Here is a 19,468-nt window from a genome sequence, read left to right as displayed (position 1 = left end):
CAGCTTATATAAAGCTGCGTATTTAAGTCTCCCAAAAAGTGTTTCAGTTTAAATGACCAGAATGCGAGAGTTGCTGGACCAGATTACAGGACAGGCTCAAGTATTCTGAAATTTATTCCAAACCTTTGGCATTCAATAAGTTTAATTGAATTGGTGTCATTTCATCTCGTGATCCCTCAAACTGAGAGTTGAAGTTCACATGAGCACAGGAAGGCAGCCATTTAGCTTCCAACATCTACATTACACAACAGCGACCAAACCCGGACTGTCGGTTATTGATTAAAAGCCCAAAAATGGTTTAACATGCCGGCCTTCATAGATAAAACATAGATAAAAAAGGTTTCACGGAGAACTGACTGCAATTGCACATTGGGAAGGAGAAAATGTTTCACTATTTTAGCTCTCACACAACAAAAACTCATGGAAATTTCATGGAATTTGGCCTGCAGATCTTCTGAGTACAGATGTGTTTATCTTTGATTTTTTGAACTTTACCTCAGTACTAAGTGTATTGATTTGCAGATATGAATAGTCTCCCATTCACAAAACAAAGAATTAAGCTAGTTTGTTTGAAACCAATTAAATGACAATAATCGATAATTGCCATCATGTCAAATCAGCCAAACATTATACGAAAGTAAAACTTATTAGCAGCCTTAGAAAACTTGATTTTTGATAGATATGATTTCCAGCAAAAAGGCACGATGGTTAGACTTTTAAAACTATATATATTGATTTTTTTTTATTTGATGCAGTTTTTCCCCTGCTATGTGATTCCATTAATCTGAGAGGAAATTGCTCTGGGTCCACCAGAAATTTCGGAGTCATGAGATTTGCATATCCTCGTTAATACAGGACATCAGTGGGTTGGTTTTCTCCCTGCAGAGGTTAAAGGTGAAACCACACACTCATGATTCCAACTTGCCCTACTGTGCCGCCAATTTACAGATTCACTCAGATCCATTATTGAATCACCATCTGAGTGTAATCAGCTGACTGTGTAGTAGCTTTCAATTCAAAATTAATGAGGCCTGTGTGATGCACGTTCTGTACATTAATACAGTTTTTCTAGCAGTAATTGGGGTACACAAGAATATATATTGCTGTAGGTGTTAATGTATTTCAGTTTTCATTGGGGGAAAAATGCACATAACTAAATATACAAATATGAATTTGCATATATGAAGCCATGTAGCTTATATCTTTTACATTATATTGATTACTGCAAAATACTTCCCTACTTTTCCCCATTTCTTGGGTAAACCTCATTAAATCTGAGTGCTCTTTTTCTTTAAAAAAAAATATTATTGTACATGTTGCGGATTTGCAAAAGCAAAGCATGCTTTCCTTTTAGGGCTGCACTGATATCTGTTTTAACGTGTAAATTTTGTCTTATAGTCATTGTTACCTTTCTATCCTTGGCTTGATAATAAAAATATCCCCTGTCGTGGATTAAACCATTATAAAAGACGATCATAAAGCAGTGGGGCAGAGCAGGAACATTAAGCCTAAAGCTGCAGAAATCAAGTGAAAAGCTCAGGTTTGGTATTTCAAACGAGCAAATTCATATATTTTAGTCTTCATATAATTAATCTTTCTATGGGTTGTCTTATGTGTATATTTATTGTATTTTCACCGGATAATCCAATTCTGTTAATACGGAACACGAACCCAGCATCTCGCTGAGCACGTGAACGCTGCATGATCAGGGCGGGGCGGGCGTGACGTCACGGATCTATTTGCATCCCCGCTAATATCGCGAGGTTTGGTAGCCTATGATTGCGCAGTTATTACTACGAGATCTACCTCCTTCCAGTCAACACAATGATGAATTAACCAGGGCGAACTGTCAGATGGGACATATAACCATTTGTCAGAGCAGAGGATCGCGTTTGTCTGCAGGTAGACTGTGAAGTTCGCGTCTCGCTGGCGGTCTGCCTGGAGATAGGAACCTATCTCGGTGCGGGAGAGGCAGCTGTGGGCAGGGGAAGGAGGGTTCCTCCGGAGTCCGCTGCAGCCTGAATCACCGTAGACTCGCCCCGCCGCTGGGTCACCATCGACGCCGTCCGTCCAGTGTATGTGCGGGTCCCCTCGGAGGAAGGAAGCATCAGGAACGGACGGAACCCAAGACAGCGTTCGATCCTCTGCCGCAGCCCCGAGGTGCGCTGCTTGGCAAAGCATGCTAAATAATGAGCCAAAGGGACACACTGGTTCATTTGTTCGCCGGAGGGTAAGTTGGAGAACGAATTTCGTACAGATATCGAGCCCTTTTCCGATATGACATGTCTGCTGCAGCTTGCTAGGCGCTAGATTTGCTAGATTTCGTTCGACGTAGCGCGTGCGTGTGCTCGGCACGAGCAGCCTGGCGCGCGGATGTCACGCCACAACGAATCAGGCATTCTGTCAACTCCGGCTTTCATTTTGGTTTTAAGTGATATTAATACTGGGACATTTCAAATCCTACAAAATGTACTGTGGTTGCGGGGCAGTAAATCCAAAATCACGCCACCGTTATCCGTGCGCGCAGCCCATTGCGCGTACAAAGGAAGAGATAATAAATGACATCAAACTAGATAATCCGTCACCCAAATGTAACTCACACCCGTCATGATGCGTACTAGTAGAACTACAAGGTTACGTGACATTGTAGGTTGCTTTATGATCAAAGCGCCTTGGCTTGCTAACGCAGGCGGTCACAAACTCCATGGCGTTTATTTGTCTGGATAGTAACCTCTATTAAATCTATTAATGTGCTTTGTCCTAGGCCACTGACAGTAAAATGTGTGATCCAATCAAAACCGCTCTATTCCGTTATCAGTCCTGAGTTTTCCAGTCGGAGCAATATGACCCACGTTGTCGTCTTAGTCAAAATCCTATTTGGACTCTTCATAAAGCCGTTGGCATCTTCACAGTTCTTCCTTGGTGTGAATTGGTAATGAAAAAAGGCCCCCATACTCAAAAACATGCAGGCAGCGCACAGGGCTGCCTTGGAATTAGGTCAGGGGTCACTGCTGCATGTGGACAGAATTGTGGGTTGGTGCGCTCCAAAGGTAAATATAGCTGCTGTTACTCTCTATTGAACATGCAGCGTGAAGGAGCAGCCTAAAATCAAGGCCTTTATATGGTTCCTCACTGGAATAGGAGCGATCTTTAGGGGCAGGTTGGCTTTTCCAGTGTCTTGGTTCTAGTTTAGGACCCATTGTGCAGCAAAGCACAGAGGCCAATCAAATATACACATCACATGACACAGAGGCCTTGATGAAGCCCGCTGTATCAGTAAACAGTGGTGTTTATCTGCTATATTTCTGACAACAGACGAGATAAGGACTGTAATCAGATTGGCTGGGTGATTGTTTTAAGTCTACAGCTCTGAGGGCTGCTGGCAGAATACACCGGTCATAGTGGAGGGAGTTCACGTCATTTGGTGGCAGAACTGTTTTTGTTTACAATCCCTGTGTAAGTCCAGTAAGAATAAGCCGTCCTGTTTTCCTCGGGCCTCGCATTCACCCTCTCGGGTGTCAGCGTGGCGGCCCGGCCGCCGCACGCTCCGAGCAGTCGTGTGGTCTTACTTTGTTGGCAGCCTGATCCTGGCAGCGTCCCGGCATCGGGTCGTAATATATTGATGTTTGATGGCAACGATAATTTTAGACCTAAGAGGAACGGCGGCTCATGTTTCCAGGGATGGTTTATAAAAAAATAAAAACAAAACCCCCGCCTCATTTATTTACATGCATATTTCTCTTATTTTCATCTGCAAAGCCTGTTTTAACCCAAAATAAACGCTTAGGAGACTGTTGCCGTGTTTGCCCCCCCCCGTTCTCTTTCCTCCATTTTCCGCTTTATTTTTTGCCCTCTTTCATCCCCGGACCTGTTCAACTTTGCTCTAGATGTGGCGGCACAGTGGGAGCTATTTTGACCTGTCCTCTGGAAGTGGTGAAGACCAGGCTGCAGTCCTCCTCCATTACTCTCTACATCTCTGAAGTCCAGCTCAGTACTGTGAATGGAGCTGGCGTCGCTCGCGTGGCTCCTCCGGGGCCTGTGCATTGTCTCAAGTAAGGAGAATTTCTCTAGTTAACCGTAGACCTTCAGCATATTCTAGACATTCCAACAACATAATATGTGCGGTATTAAAGGCTTATAACATGTTTTTGCCAGTGATATTAAATTCAGAGACTTATTTTATTTTGGCAATAGCATTCGCTCAAGATTTTGAAAAAGATGAGAAAGAAAAGAAAAGTTATGGGGTAAAGAAACATAAAAAAGTTCTTTTCCTGCTGCAGTGTGCGGGTATTGAATGATCCCGCCTGCTCCGTGGCCTGTTTTTGTTAAACCGATTGCAAAGGAACGCACAACTGCAACCATCTATACATCCTGGAAATGTCTCAACCTCCAGTGTTTTTTAGTGGAGCTGAAATATTAATACTCGGTGCTCCAGTGCTGCGGCTGGCTGGACACCCCCATTCCCAAGAATACCACAGAGCATTTTTCCACTGTATTGTGCTTATTATGCAAGTCAGCATGCAGGAGTAATTTTCTTTCAAATGAGGAATTCTTGAGAAATCTCCTTAACTGGATTTCCCCAGGAAAGGGCTCTGAGGGTTACATCCACACGCGCCCTCTTGCCCATTTGCACATTTCCATGACTCTGTGTTCAGTAGGGTGATTAAGCAGAATGGGTTTTATTTTTTCCCCGCACCAAGAATAGGTCTGTGCTCTGTCTCCATTATAACTGCAACCTAAACACTGTTTTTTTTGAACCCGTTGCCCTTGGGTCAACATACTTTAGCCCCCCCCCTTTGTGCCCTTGAGAGGAGCTTCCTCCAGCCAGCAGCGGGGTTATGCAGAGCAGAATGTAGCGGGACTGTGAGGGATCGGCTGTGTGACGCGGGGAGGAAAAACCCACGCTTGTCAAAGTGGGTCAGTTTACAGCCCAGGCTAAATGTGCCTGCAGAGTGGAGGAGAGACAATCGCGCAGTGTTTTAAATTGACAGGGGTCTATTCTGTAAAGCATTTCTGAAAAGCAACACCAACAGTTCCACTAGATGAACAAGAGCACCAGCAACAGGGCCTTTCCCCCCTTTTTTATTCTTAAAAATGTTTTTGCTGTTTAAGCAGGGCAAAGTTCAAACTGGAAAAATGTCTGCCGTCCTGTCTGGACGCGTATTTTGGATCATTTTGTGCGATATTCTATTGTATGTAAGCCTGCAAGTGTCTGCAGGTATAGATTTACCTACTCTGTGTAATGCTGGTGTGATAAAGTCTAAAAAACAAACATGTCAATGTTCTGCAGGTTAATCTTACAAAGAGAGGGACCTCGTTCACTCTTCAGAGGACTGGGGCCCAACCTTGTGGGTGTGGCACCTTCCAGGTACTCACAACCACACCAACAGTATTCTCTAATCCATGCAAATGCAGCCAAATTGGACTAAATAGCTCGCAGACTAAAGCAGGTCATGAGTAACGAGGCGTAAACAACCATTAAGCTCTGGTATCAGAACTCTGAGCTGTAAAAGGATAACGGAGGCATTTAACGACCTGATGTGGGCGTGCTTCTTCGCACATGTTTATTATTGGCGAGATTCGGCCGCAAAGTGTGACACTCAACAGCGATGTGTCCCAAATATTGAACGGCGTTGGCAATCTGCTCTTTAAATCACGGAGTAAACATCCGCTGGTGGACGCAGCCACGCGCCGGAAAGGCTTCTGCTTTGTTCAAACCCCAAACGTCCTCCAGGGGCGTAACCATCAGCCACGCAGTCCTCACTCAGGAGGACGGCGTTATCTGCTTCCCCTCACCGAGCAGTATCTCCACATCTTGTCTTGCCACAGAGCGATCTACTTTGCAGCCTACTCGAAGGCCAAAGAGAAGCTGAATGGCGTGCTGGAGCCCGACTCCACCCAGGTGCACATGCTGTCGGCCGGGATGGCAGGTAATGATGGCTCCTTCCCTCCTGCCCTCCGGTCTGTCTGTCACTGTGTGTTGCAGAGTCGTAGATCTGCCTGTTTACCGTAGGTCAGTCTGCTTTCCGTACTGGTAATCACTTTCAGATTAAAAAAAAAAACCAAACAAACAACCTAAAGATTCATTATAAATTAATATTCTTTTTTTTTGTCACACTTACACATACCAGTTTTCATTTCACCCCCCCCCCCCCCACCTTCCCTTTCCCCCCCTCACACGCTTGTGGGATGGTTCAAGCTACACAAAGTTAAAAGGATGTAAATGCTTAAAGCATGCTAAAGTTAAATGGTAAACTTTAATAGTAGTGGTGACGTCTTTGTTTGTTGTGTAGAGCTCGATAAGATATTGGATCTATCAGAAAGCACAATTTGAGACTTTCAGGATCAAACTGACTGATCACGTCACTCGGGGACCAAGTCATTCCAGATTCCTTTAGATCGCCGATGATGGTCTCATCAAACCTTGTGCGGTTGCTAATTATTGCAGTTTCATTCCAGCGCCCATCCTCCAGGCTACACATTTACTTAATGCTAACCGGTTTGGTGCTAACAAGAAAGTGGAACAGTCCTCAAAGTTTGGGTTGTGCTTTCCTCCTCGCCTCCCCCATTCTGCCCCCCCATGTCCTCCATCATTTCTTTCTTTTGCTTCTTTATTTTTAAATTTGAAACCTCACCAGAGGACTTTGTAAATGGTTTAACATCCCAGTTGTCACTTAAACAGTGTGGTCTGGGCCCCCCTTTTTTGCTCTTTGTGTATAGAGGAGAGAGCACGGCCCCGAAAGGTCAACTGGGGCCCCTGGCGCTCGGGCGGACACGTCAGGTAGCACCCAATTTCTTTACACTGGTATGATGAAAACCATGGTGATTTTTTTTTTCCTCCTAAAAGTACTAGAAATAGTTATTCATGAATCAAATTAGCATTGCTTACTGCAACGTCTTTCCAGCTGGTAGGTAGTTCTATATCAGCTTCTGCTCTTGCTTTGTTTTGACATGCACCTCCTTAACAAGAAATGCTAGCCTTGTCAATGCTACGCTAGGCTCCATTCTAACCCCTCCGCTCCCTTTTAGCCCCGTGCTGTTATCCAATAGCAGCATTCAGTGTGTCGATCGTGGAAAACCCAACTTCCTCTTGAAATTGGGTTTCCTGAATACATTAGCTGACCGTTAATTCATGAAATAGCACCCGAGCGTAGACGGGAAGTGAACAGATGCGCTGCTCAGCACGTTCGTCTCACAGCAGATACAGGATTTATGGAAAGCTAATGCTTTACCTCCACCTGGAGAGTTTAATTTGTAGCTTTTGTTTATGTGTTGAAGTGAAGTAAAAGTCCTGCCACTTGCGTTTTTAATGAGATCGTTCATCATTTTCCTATCCAGCTTATCCACGCCCACATGAACACAGTTCACCTCCCTCTGCTACTTTCTGCTGGCTGCCTAAATTTCCCTGATAGAGAAATGAACTCCTCCAGAGGCTTTGCTGCTGCTAGATGATGTAGACAAGATGATGACTGAGGAGAAAAGGATTGTAGATTCAACGCCCCCCCTCAAAAAAACGTGTTAACAACTATTTGCAGTGAAATCAGACATTTAAATGTGGCATGCGCTATGCATGATTACACCCAGGTATTCGTGTTTAGTGCCACTTCAGGTCGTTCTCCCACATCACCGTTCGACCCGTATTCATCTGCACGTCCTCTGTGGGACGCGACAAGGTTAGCATTTCCCCCCCCCTCTTTAAGTTCTCTTCTATTAGCACTTCATGCTTTTCCCAAAAATTGCGATAAATAACTTAAGTGATGAAACATCAACGTGTAAATGAAAGTGGGACAGTTGGGATAATAGTTTTGGTGGAAGGATGTGGGGGTGGGGGGGTCACTCCTGCCTCTCATGTCTCCAGCTACCTGTTGAGTACCAATTGGGTGGGGGTGGATCATTTGTTGCTGGGGTTTGGGGGGGTGGATGTGACTGCTGCTTGTGTGATTGTGGTACAGAACAGGCTGTGTCTATTTTAGGGCTTAACTGTAAAGCTTTCACCCCTGCGTGGTTGGGTGGGAGACCCCCCGCCATCTGAGCCCCCCAAATCTGCAGGCTACTAGCTGCAGCGGGGAGGAGCTGGAGGAGCTTTGCCCCTCCCTCGTGAGTACACGCCATAGATGCTACATCCTTCTGCTTCCTTCTTCTTCTTCTTCTTCTTCTTCTTCTTCTTCTTGTCCTTCTCTTCTTCTCTGTAACAGAACTGTTGTCTTCCTCACGCAGTTGCATAAACTTTGGCCCGCGTGATGCCGACGCAGTACTCGCCACTGCCTGTGCACTCGCCACGTAGGCTGTTTTATTCCAACCTCGCGCCATTTGCATCAGAAACCTTTGGAGGAACGTGACGTGATGTTTCTTTACCCTCAGTAGTTGTACGATGCTGTAGACATCGGCGCCATCTCTAAATGGCCCACAAAAAGCCAGCTTGTTCCCGTACGTTCTGCTCAGTATCCCGCAGGTATTCAGATTTGTATGCTAATCCGTTAGCTGAAAGCGAGGGTGCCTCCCGTCAGCAGGAAGCGAGACTGTTCTAAATTACACCACCACGTCACCTGTGCTCTGCAGTCTTGCTGAATTATTGAACAGCCTCCTTCAAACTCCGGTGTTGCTTCTCTGGGCTTTAGTCGCAGCGCTACGTGGGCCAGTATCAGGCCCACGTACCCCCTCTGCCGTCTTGACCTGGAGTTTGTTCAGTCTCTGTTAATTGATTGACAGCGGCCTGATCGCTGAGCCTGAGTCATTAAAATCCCTCTGATTGTGCTGTGACTTGCGTTGGCCCATCGAGGCCCGCCTTCAAATGTGTTGCTCTAATTATACCATAAATTTAAGCTTTTATCTTTCTTAACCTGTGGTTATTTTTTGGTTTTGAGAGCTCCAGTTCACACTGGGTAATCAGTAGTTGTAATTCTTGTCGTGCTGCATTTGCAGTCAGATTTAAACGATGGTCGCAGGTGGTGTCTGTGCACCGGATTTACTTAGAATACTGTGTTTTTCCGCACGAAGAGGATCGACGTAATTCTGTAGATAACTCGAATGTTTTACACGGTGTGTTTGTGTTTTTCTAAGATAAAACTGTTAAAAAAAAAAACCGATCGGCTCCTTTCTGGTGCAGTGCACTTTGGCACGTTGTCTGTGAGATGTGCAGTAGTCGGCTGTTAGATTGTGCTTCTGCCAGATGTGTCTGCGTCTGTCTGAACCTCTGCTCTCCTGAATTTCCCAGGGTTCACAGCCATCACAGCCACCAATCCCATCTGGCTGATCAAGACTCGTCTGCAGCTGGAAACCAGGTGAGGAACCTCGCCCCGCGACGGGCCGCGTCGTCCTTCCGTACGGGGTTGCTAATGGAAATGTGCTGCTCGCAGGAGCCGCGGGGAGCGGCGGATGAACGCCATCGAGTGTGTGGGCCGCGTGTACCGCATGGACGGGCTGCGGGGTTTTTACAGGGGCATGTCGGCCTCGTACGCCGGCATCTCTGAGACTGTTATCCACTTTGTCATCTACGAGAGCATCAAACGCAAACTGTCGGAGTTCAAGGCCAACTCCAGCATGGACGAAGAGGAGGAGTCCGTTAAGAACGCTTCAGACTTTGTGGGCATGATGCTCGCGGCAGCCACCTCAAAAACATGCGCGACCTCCATCGCTTACCCCCACGGTACTCTCCCACCTCTGCACATTGTCTTATTTTGATCAACTGCAGGGAGAAGCAGCAAATGAGAGACACAACCTCGTGCTAATTGCAAATGTCTTCCTCTGCTTCCCTCCTGTAGAGGTGATCCGCACACGGCTTCGAGAAGAAGGCAGCAGGTATCGCTCTTTTTTCCAAACCCTGCTGACGGTGCCCAGGGAGGAGGGCTACGGAGCGCTGTACCGCGGTCTCACCACCCACCTCGTCAGACAGATCCCAAACACTGCAATCATGATGTGCACCTATGAAGTGGTGGTTTATTTGCTTGGCCGCTAGCCCGGCGGGTACGTGTCCCTCCACCTCAGAAAATAGAGACTGTAAAATGACTGAGAAGCAGGCCGCTTGACCCAGAGGAGCGAGGACAAGGTGTCAAAATGAAGACCAAAGGAAAAATACAAACCCCATCGATTTAATGATTTAGTCACAGCTCATACCGTCGTCACATATGCAGGGGGTTGTAGCTGGAACGTGCCGATTGGACCAGGACTCGGGGGACACTCGCTCCATCAGAGGGCTTAAACATCGCGAGTGTTGACGTATAAAGATGGATGATACCGCCAGTCCCTTCTGTTAACATCACGCATGGTATGTGAAGAAATTCTATGAACTGTCTGAGAATTGACAGCAAATTCAAAACCTTCACCTGAATCGAAGGTGATGTTTTCAATTTGGACACAAGTTATCAAATGCAATTCTTTTACTACATCATACCACAAGGGGGCGATCGAGGTCTTCTGTGGCGTTGTCCTCCATCTTTAACATTGCCTGGAGTGATATGACACATTCAAATCTGTGAGAAAATCAACCAGCTTTTGTGTGTGCGTGTGTGTGTGGGTGTGTGGGTGGGGGGGGGTATGCTGGCCCCTCCAGAAAATGCAGAAAATAACAACATGCAAAGACCATGTAGACTCTACACTGTAGAGTCTACAGTGTTGTACACTACACCACCGCGCTACATCTAGGGGACCAGAAAAGTGTTAAAATTGACTAAAGTTTTGAGAATAGCACCTCTATACCACAATAACATCAATTACAGTTCTTTTGGGGGGGGGGCACAGAGGCACGATGACCCGCAGGGCATTGACCCTGGAGACAAACAGGAGATATGGCACCTGATAAAGAAGAACAAAGCACACGTCAGTGGCCTTAAGTAAACCTTTTACTTTAAATGTGACCGTTACAGTTTGAAATGCAGGTTTTTAACTGGTCCAAGGGAGAAGCACTGGGAGGTAACTGAATTTAACTGGAACGTTTGTCTGCACAGTATTCATTTGTGCGTTTTCCTCCACCCCCTTTTGTTCATACACAGCAAACTGGCCAGATAAAATGAATATGAAATCAAAAGCAGAGTCACAGTCACCCAGGTACACGTGCTACTAACGTAAATGTGTTGTTTTATAACTGAATGTGTGTCGGGGGGGGGGGGGGGGGACATCAGGTGCGTGTTGGTTATATTATTGGCCTCAGCTGTTGCCTGTACAGTCTGACTGTTCAGGGTCTGAGAGGTTTGACCAGTGTGTCCACGTCTGAGATGTCCAGCAGGTACCAAGACCCGTTTGCCAAAAGCTATTTAACTCTCCGGAGGTGACGTGGGGATATGCGGGAGTGGAAGGATGTCCGTTGCCTTGTCTGCGAGCGTTGGGGAGAAGTGCGTCGGTCTCTTTTCCCTCCGGTGTGTCCACAAGCCCACGGCCTGTTTATCAAAGTCCACCTTTCCCCGCACTAACGATTCACCTCGCGAGGCGTCGCGGTCGAGCGCGTCTTCCTCGCACTCTCCCGCCCGTCCGTTCCTCGAGTGGCTTCCAACTGACCTGATAACATGCACTTTGGTGGCCTTTTTGGGGCTTGTGCTTTGCATTTTATTGTGTGGACAATTTTGTTCAATGTAAAAGAAAAAAAAATGATTACTGTATATCATAATGGTATTTTGCGCAACTGATCTTATAGCAGATATATTGTACAGTTTAGACTTTTAAGTAGCTGTGAATGATGTCCAAATGTGTGTATATAATATAGATAACTGTATATGCATATGATTTGTTTGTCTGTGAAGGCCCATGATCATGCTGTAATTTGCATTTGCATATTATTGCTGATTTTGTTCTGTTGTGCAATTTAACCTTGTTTTTATGGGCTGTTGGGCTGAATACTGACATTAGCTGGCAGAGGTTTGTTACAGTCAAATGTGTTGTTTTGTTTGTGTTTGTACGTCACTGCCATGCAGATGTTTCAGCTTACATGAAACCTCTCATGTGATTGAATTGGGCTGGAGCGTGGGTTCATCATTGAAATTTCTCCCAGTATTAAGTGTTCCTTTCTAAATTTCCAGTGATCGCTCATGTTTACATTGTTCCTGTCATCACATCTCTGGGGGATCCTCTCATGTTTTATGAATGGTGGAGCTTGGGTACAATTGTTCAAAAACTGCAATTACGCTCCTAATACATAATACTGCTGAACGTGTTTACTTTTACAACCTAAATTACAGTGAAAACTTCACTGTCTGACAAAATACTTAATGTTGGGTGTTCATTTTTACCATGGTACTATTAAATCATCCTGTCAGTTAATTATGATGGTTAGTTTTTAATTTTAATTGAGATAAGCTCCGACTTCTGGTTTCAGCGTAAACCTTTTAAATTTCATGATGAAAGAAAAACCTCTTGTTGCAATGGCAAAGCAATCTCTGTTCTAACTGCTTGTGTCTCTAATCTTCCATTATTTTCAAATTTAAAAACAAATTGTACTCATATTCCTGGTAAATTATCATTTTATTTAGCGTTCTCTTTCAATAACATCTGAATTAAATTTACCAAACCTGGACATTTTATTGCCTGTTAGCAATTTAACCATAACCTTTATGCTTGTGCAGGATTTTTGACCCCAAACAACGACATAGGCAAAGAAGCAAACCCACAACAATGACATAACCAGCTCAAATGTTCGTTTTTTTTGTTTTTTTTAAACAGAAGAATAAAGAAACTCTGCAAACAAATAAGAGTTATCCTACTTCTTTTTTTATATATTTTAGAATAACTAATTCCACCAGATTCTGGTATAATGAAAATTTCTACGAGTCCACAATGTTAGAGCCCGAATAATTATAATGCACTTACCCACTCCGACCGCTTGATGGAGCCAAATACTTGGTGCTATATTATTTAAACCGCTTAGTTGCGTTTATAAATATCAATGTTGATTTTGCATAATTAGTCAGTGACTGTGCATGGAAATTGGAACAGTGAATTAATAGTAAGTGCTGGATGTGGCTTAAAGTAATATATAATAAAATATAATTGTATTGATTTTCTTAGTGTAGCCACTGTTATTGAAATTCAAACACTGGGATGCATTGGAACTTTGCTATTTAGGAATCAAAATTGAATACAGTTAATTGTTATTTTGTAATTATAGATTTAAATTGGATCATATTAAAAAATGCATATTTAAAAAAAAAGTCAGGTAACAGGCAAAAGCATTTGGGGAAAGGGTGATCAAAGCAACAACATATAGTATTTACTCTCTCTCATAAAGTAAGTGTTGGAATCAAATTTCATGGATTCAAGAATGATTTAAATGCAGTCTTCCTTTGCAAAACGCACAGCCAGAGCAAAAAGATCAATACAATATCACTTAGGTAGCATCACTATAGGAGAAACACCCGCACGATATGGGTTGAAATCGAATTAAAAACACCTCATTTAAAAACGACAAAATGTAAATGCCCATGATATAGACCCTGTCAGTATTATAAAACAGGACTTTCAATCATCAGTGTTTTTAAAAAAATACATTTTGAGTTTGATATAACATTTGTAAAGCTATTTCTATTTGCACAACAATTTCAGAAATTTTACGAGTAACAGTGAACGCACCATCCCCGTTTGATCCAATGACGACAGAGCTGAGTGCTGCGCAGAAGTAAAACCGACCAATCAGCGTCCAAGAATCCGCTGCCGAGTAAACGTACCCTCAGTGACGGGATTCTCGGGCTGCCTGTCTGGATGTTCCGACGTTCGCAGCAACAAAGGAGCTATCGCTGGGGCGCAGAAACATAGATAACAACGCTGGAATAAGGTGGACATCGCCGTCGGAGAAAAGAAAGGCCGCGGTTCTTGCGAAAATCTTTTGGGGAAAAAGTGCCGTTTGGAGTCGTTTTCTGTCAGTGTTCCGCTGTACACTGATGAAGTGAGCGCACCGTTTGGAGCGGTAGGTTATGCACAGTTTCTTGGGGAGGCGAGTAAAAGGGTTGCTTTCAAAAAGTTGCTTTTCAATCCGAGAAAACCCAGGTGGGTTTACAACAGTTCGCCGATAATACTTTAATTGTAGAATATGTGTGCTTCAAGCTCTTACAACTAAAACCAGGATTGTTGGCGAGGCGCGCTTGTGTGCATGTATTTCACATGGTCATTTCTGCTGGTTTACTGTTCAAAATCTGCAATGTTGTACCCACATATTACTTTTCACACTGCATCAGGGCGCTCCTCCAGGATCCAAATATAATCTACGGGCATGTATATATATGAAGACCTAAAGCTGCATGGAGTTAGAAGTGTTTTTTAGACGTAAGGACACCTTCCTGCAAGCGATCAGTTTTCGGCATGGGAGGTAATGTGAGAAATTGGTCTGTAACTAGAGTTAGAGGGGTATGACCCGAAAACTGAGAAGATGGCAAGAGAAAGAAGTAAGATGTGGAGTTGGCAGAGGAAGCTGAAGCAAACGGGTGTGTAACCGGGTGCCAGGTGCAGTGACACTTCATGTGGTTTACTTGCAGGTAATTGGCTCAGAAAAAGCTGTCAGGAGCATGTAGATGGAGGTTTGAAGATGATGGATGCTCTGTCAAGAAGTATCAGATGTTGGTGGGGAGAAAGATGGAGGTGGAGAGGATGGAACGGGCCATTGTAATGTGACAGGCGGTTATTTGTCTGTCTGACCAGCTGGTCATTATGTGAGACCACGTATTTGCTCCAGGTTTAGCTCCTCTTTTCTGAGCTAGAGTTGGACTTTTTCTTCCCACACGTCTCCTGGAATTCTTCCTCTGTCTGTTCAACCTTTCCCCTGTCCTTTTCAACATTTGTTCTCCAGCAATCTCCTCATTCCATTCAGCAGTGATGGGAAGTTAAAATCCATTACACGAGCTGGTCGTTTGACTCAGCTTAGCAATAGGAGCTGGTGGTTTCAGCTTGCTAATGGCTTTTCATTCAAACTGCTCCTGGTTTTTGTAATTCACCGTATTTAGCAGTATAATGAGTAATGATTTTAATCTGAAAGAATCTAAAAAAAAAGTGGATTTCTTTACTGTGGCCTGTCTGGAAGAAGCGCTTAGGTCTGCTGATGGTAACAGGATCTATGTGAGTCTGCGGAGAGAGCCGTCAACAAGTATCTAAATGTGGATTTATGGCTGCCCGTAGGCTCTACGCTGGGCCCCATATGTGGCATCTGCCATTGAAGGCATTCATGTTTACGTCGGGTGGAATTGCTTAGTGCCGTGTTTGAGCACAGTTGATGCCTCTGCTTGTTTTTACCAGCCCAGGCACACTTTAGTAGGTGCCATCTGCCAGAAAGAAGCTAAAAGAAGAAGAACTACCCACTCACGGTGGTTGTGGAGTTTTATTTATGACACTCAAACCACGATCCACTCAAGGTGGATTCACACTCGGCTGCCACCATGTTTGACCAACATGCGTTCGTATAACTCAGTGATACAGGTACAAGAGCATCCTGAGTCCTAATTGGGCCCGGAGCAACGTGATTGTGTGCCATTCGTCACGTCAGCGCGCGACAACGCTCATCACTCAGTGACACGGTGAGCGATCTAGTGCCAAGACCTTTCTTCTTCTTATGAGCCGCTCTCCATCAGCTGTCATTATTTCCTGTTGCAGCATTACCTCACCCACCACACTCGATATGCACAGAAACACGCTGCAAGAAACCCACGAAGGGACGAGGAGCTCTGAATCGAAAGACGTCCGCCCAATGACGGGGTGCTAGTTGATATTGATGTCTTCCTTCATAGCGTCTTCTCTGGTTTCGTTTCTCTTTCTCAAACCCCCAGGTCACATTTGCTGTTTTAGGTTCATTTGATGAGCCGTTTATTTATTTATTTATTTCCCCTTTTATGCCTTTATTGTTTCCTAATGACTGTCTGTAAGCCTTTCTGCACAGCGCGCTGCTCCAATTCCATTAAATTGCACCACTTTACTTTTGTTCTGTTGCCCTGATTGAAGCCCTTTAGGGACTCCAGTTAAATGGAATCTGTTAAATGTACCAATTATATCTATGTATGTGGTAATTAGTAACACATTTCATAACCGTCGCCTGGAGTGTGTGTTTGATGCTAATTGGTTCTGTACGATAATATGGAAAAGATGCTGAGGATCATTTGTGTTATGTTAGAATATCTACTTATACACCCAGAGATGGAGAGCGATTGCGCCTACGTATGTAATTACCATTTTTCTGTTGATCTTTGAACCTTTATGCCTGTCAATCATTTTGTCTGACCGCGCCCGAGCATGTAAATGTATGCAACTCATGCTGGCAGATGGTGTGGCAATGGATTTATATTCAGCTGCCTTTGGAGAGTCACTGATAGACTGCTGAGCTCTCAAAAACGCACCGCATGCAAATACGCGGACGTCGGTCAAAGAAAACGGCACTCTCATGCTTCGGTGGACAGTAAAGTCAGTGAGAGAGAGAAACACAGCAAGGCGGCGTGTTCTTCCTGTCCTTGATGGGTGCTCGGTGTCTAAATGAAGCTTGGAGACGGCGACAACTGGAGCATTACTGCAGCAAAGGGACAGATCATCAGATGGTGTCAGAATAATGCGGGTTGGCTAAACGTTACTGATGAACGCGGTGAGGCTTTAGCTTGTTCATCAGTTCAGCCACTCATCATCTCACCTTCCTGTGTGGCTGAAGTCGGTTGTTGCTGTGATCGCAGCAGCTGAACATTAACCAAGTTCCTCTCAGCCTGATGAGCCAACAGTGGGTTTAGAGCCGTTTAAGGGGGTAGCCATGATATCATTAGCATGGTGATGGACAGACAGCATGTTTGTATCTAAAGTCCACTCTTTGGTAAACCTTTGTCGGTTGATTATCTTTGTGTGTCATTTCCTGTTGCCTGTCATGTGACTTCCTTTCCTATCATAGTGTCTAAAGTTAACTTTTATCAAAAGCCATCACAGGAACTCTGGATTTTAGCTTCATGGTGAGTTTTTCCCTACACAAATGTTGTTGATTGTCTGTCTGACAACCTAAGGATTCAGTCTCATTAGCACAACGTTTCATTTAACATTTCTGATTGGCGGGATACGTCTCATTTTATCGCGGAAGCTATAAAAGATTGGTAGATTAGGCAAGCCCTCAGCACAGCATCATTATTGTACAGTCGTACAGATGCTGGTCTGTCTCCTGCTTTAGTCCATTGTTCTCCACGTCATTGGGAGTGTCTGGATCATCTGTCTGGTACGTAAGGCCGCGGTGGAAATGCAGCCGCCAGTGAGTCATGGGAAAATCTGGGGTTGCCAAATCTGCCCCCTACTTTTGGTCCTTTTATTCCCAGCGTTTTCCAGTACATTTCAGCTCATTTCTGATTGTTGAAGTATTTCTGTTTGATCGGCCGTGATCATTATCTGCAAACACTTTGATATTAGCACTGAATGCTGCATTCTTTTTGTGATTTCAGCTCTGTGGGACTAACAGCAACAGCTTTTGTTTCCATTGCAGCCAACCGACGCATCTTGTTAAGTTAATCTGGTTGTCATCGTCAGGGAAAATGCCTACAAAATGGTGTTAAACGGCTCTTTGTGAACAAAAGTAAAAGCATGGAAAGTCCTGCCAGGACTTCTCACATATCATCTCTGTGTGTTTGTGTTACGGGAATCCAAGCAGGCTTCTCCGACTACACTTGCCTAAAAATAGACCAGACAGGGCTCTGAGTCCTGATTTCCATACTAATATTTAATGATCTATTGGATTTATGCTCAGGTTGATCAGCACAGGGTGGTGCTCATAGGAAAGCCTGCGTCAGGTCACCTTTAACAGGACCCCTAATGATGTCAAAAGAAGACTGATTTAACAATGTTGGGAGACGTCGGTGCATTTAAGGGGCATTGCAGCTGCAGGAAATGCAGTAAACCGTAACGTAAAGTGGCCAGACACTTCTGGTTTTCTTGGCTAAAGATAAAACGGCGTCTGTGGTCACTTCGATGCTTTAGGTCCCCTCTTGCACTTATATATGTGCACGAACTCAGAGGAACTTAACATACCTGCACGTTAAAGCTATGCTTCTGAAAGATAACAGCTTTTGTAACCATTTCCCGGAATTTATCTGATATTAGGCCTAGTAAATACGGTAACCATTGAATCGCACCGATCACCGACGGCCTCTGTGACTGTCAAGCTGTGACTGAAACAGCCAGTCAGTTAGGGCTCCTGATAGCAGTGATGAAAGGCAACTTTTGAAGATAACCGAGATCACAAAAACTTCCTCTCTGATTCGCCTGGGCAGCTGTCAGCAGGCTGGAAATGCAGTCCTATTTGCGCACTTTATATTTATTAGAATGATTCTTTAGACGTCTGCCTTCAGGGCAGATTTAGAGTCTGTGAAGGTTCTACCACTTCACCCATGACCTTCTTGTTAACTTTAAAGGCGGCAGTTCTCGAATGCCCCTGAGACCACGACTGTGATTTAAAGAAATTTGCAATTTCGCAACCCTAACTCCAATCCGAGTAAGGATTAACCGAGCAAAGTGGTTTGAAGCGAGCGCGAGAACATGCGCTGCCAAAGCTTATCAGAGAGGAGAAGCGTGCATCAGGCATATCCGCCCACCTTCCTCCCTTCACCCTGCAGCATCACTCCTGCATTCTAGTCAACTCTTTAACCTCCAATAAACGCTTTGCTGCGTGGAATGATGGAGCAGCAGTGTCATCAGGTTAAATGGCCGTTTAACAGAGCTGCACAACACTGGGAAATGTTCCTACTGTGGCTCCATCTGTGATCCAAAAGTCTCTCCCGTCTTTGTCTCTGGTCGTCTCTTCTTCTTCTTTTTTTTTTCCCCAAATTTGGCCATAATTGCAGAGCTCATGAAAGCGTTTAGAGTCTCATGAATATTTAGGACTTGGAGGGGAAGTGTCGGGGGAGACCCATGTGTGGCTGGTCGGCCCTAATTATGGAGATAGGCCTTCGCGTCATTTCTCTCCAACAGGCGCATGGAAATGAGGAAGGCCAGGAATTGATGAAAAGCCTCCAATTTGGGAAAAGTTAATTCAGGGTTCAACAAAGGTACAAAACATGCACATCAGGGAAATAACAGCCTAGCAGCTCGCAGCATGGCGCAGCTGCTGCTTTCTGCTTATTTTTGCTTAATAGTGAGTTAATGATGGATGAGCGCGGCACATTTGTCAGGGACTTTGTGCGCTAGTCTGGATTATTTGGGGATTGTCTTCAATGCCTTTATGCTGATCTTTGCTTTTACTGGAGAGGAAGGAAGAAGAGAATCATGCAAATGTGGGAAATGACATCATATTAAAGAATGGACACGCGCTCACGGCTGAACCGAGAGAGGAAACGTCGAGGAGGGTGTACGTGAGGTAAACAGACGGGTGGAAAGAGAGGGAAGAAAACAGGAAAAGACACTGAGGTGGGAACAAGAAAAGCTGTAATCTTGAGCCATTTCAGGCTGGCGAGCTGCTGAAGAGGGATGTGAACAGTGAAAAAAGAGAAGAGAGGTGCAAGGAAATTTGAGATGAGAGAGGCCTAAAGTGCACATGAGAAGGAAGAGCGGA

The 19,468-nt window shown here is 44.7% G+C and overlaps 2 protein-coding genes across 3 annotated transcripts in view; both read left to right on the top strand.

Moving 5' to 3' along the window:
- The first annotated feature begins 1,775 nt into the window (after nt 1-1,775).
- Nucleotides 1,776-12,677, top strand: slc25a36a (solute carrier family 25 member 36a). Its single transcript, XM_057058085.1, has 7 exons — nt 1,776-2,230; nt 3,888-4,052; nt 5,291-5,368; nt 5,830-5,930; nt 9,215-9,281; nt 9,357-9,646; nt 9,762-12,677. The coding sequence occupies exons 1-7, from the start codon at nt 2,190-2,192 to the stop codon at nt 9,953-9,955; spliced, it is 936 nt and encodes a 311-aa protein (XP_056914065.1). The 5' UTR covers nt 1,776-2,189; the 3' UTR covers nt 9,956-12,677.
- Nucleotides 12,678-13,599: 922 nt separating this feature from the next.
- spsb4a (splA/ryanodine receptor domain and SOCS box containing 4a) overlaps nt 13,600-19,468 on the top strand; it is a 34,982-nt gene continuing 29,113 nt past the window's right edge. Inside the window, exon 1 of one of the 2 annotated variants that reach the window (XM_057056133.1) lies at nt 13,600-13,888. The gene's annotated coding sequence lies outside the window, so the exon portion shown is untranslated. Of the gene's footprint in view, nt 13,969-19,468 lie in introns of both variants that reach the window. The other variant, XM_057056135.1, reaches the window with a different exon arrangement.

This window comes from Takifugu flavidus, chromosome 15, assembly GCF_003711565.1.
Source record: "Takifugu flavidus isolate HTHZ2018 chromosome 15, ASM371156v2, whole genome shotgun sequence".
NCBI lineage: Eukaryota > Metazoa > Chordata > Actinopteri > Tetraodontiformes > Tetraodontidae > Takifugu > Takifugu flavidus.
Note: the sequence above shows the minus strand (reverse complement) of the source record. Positions and strands in the feature narration are given on the sequence as shown.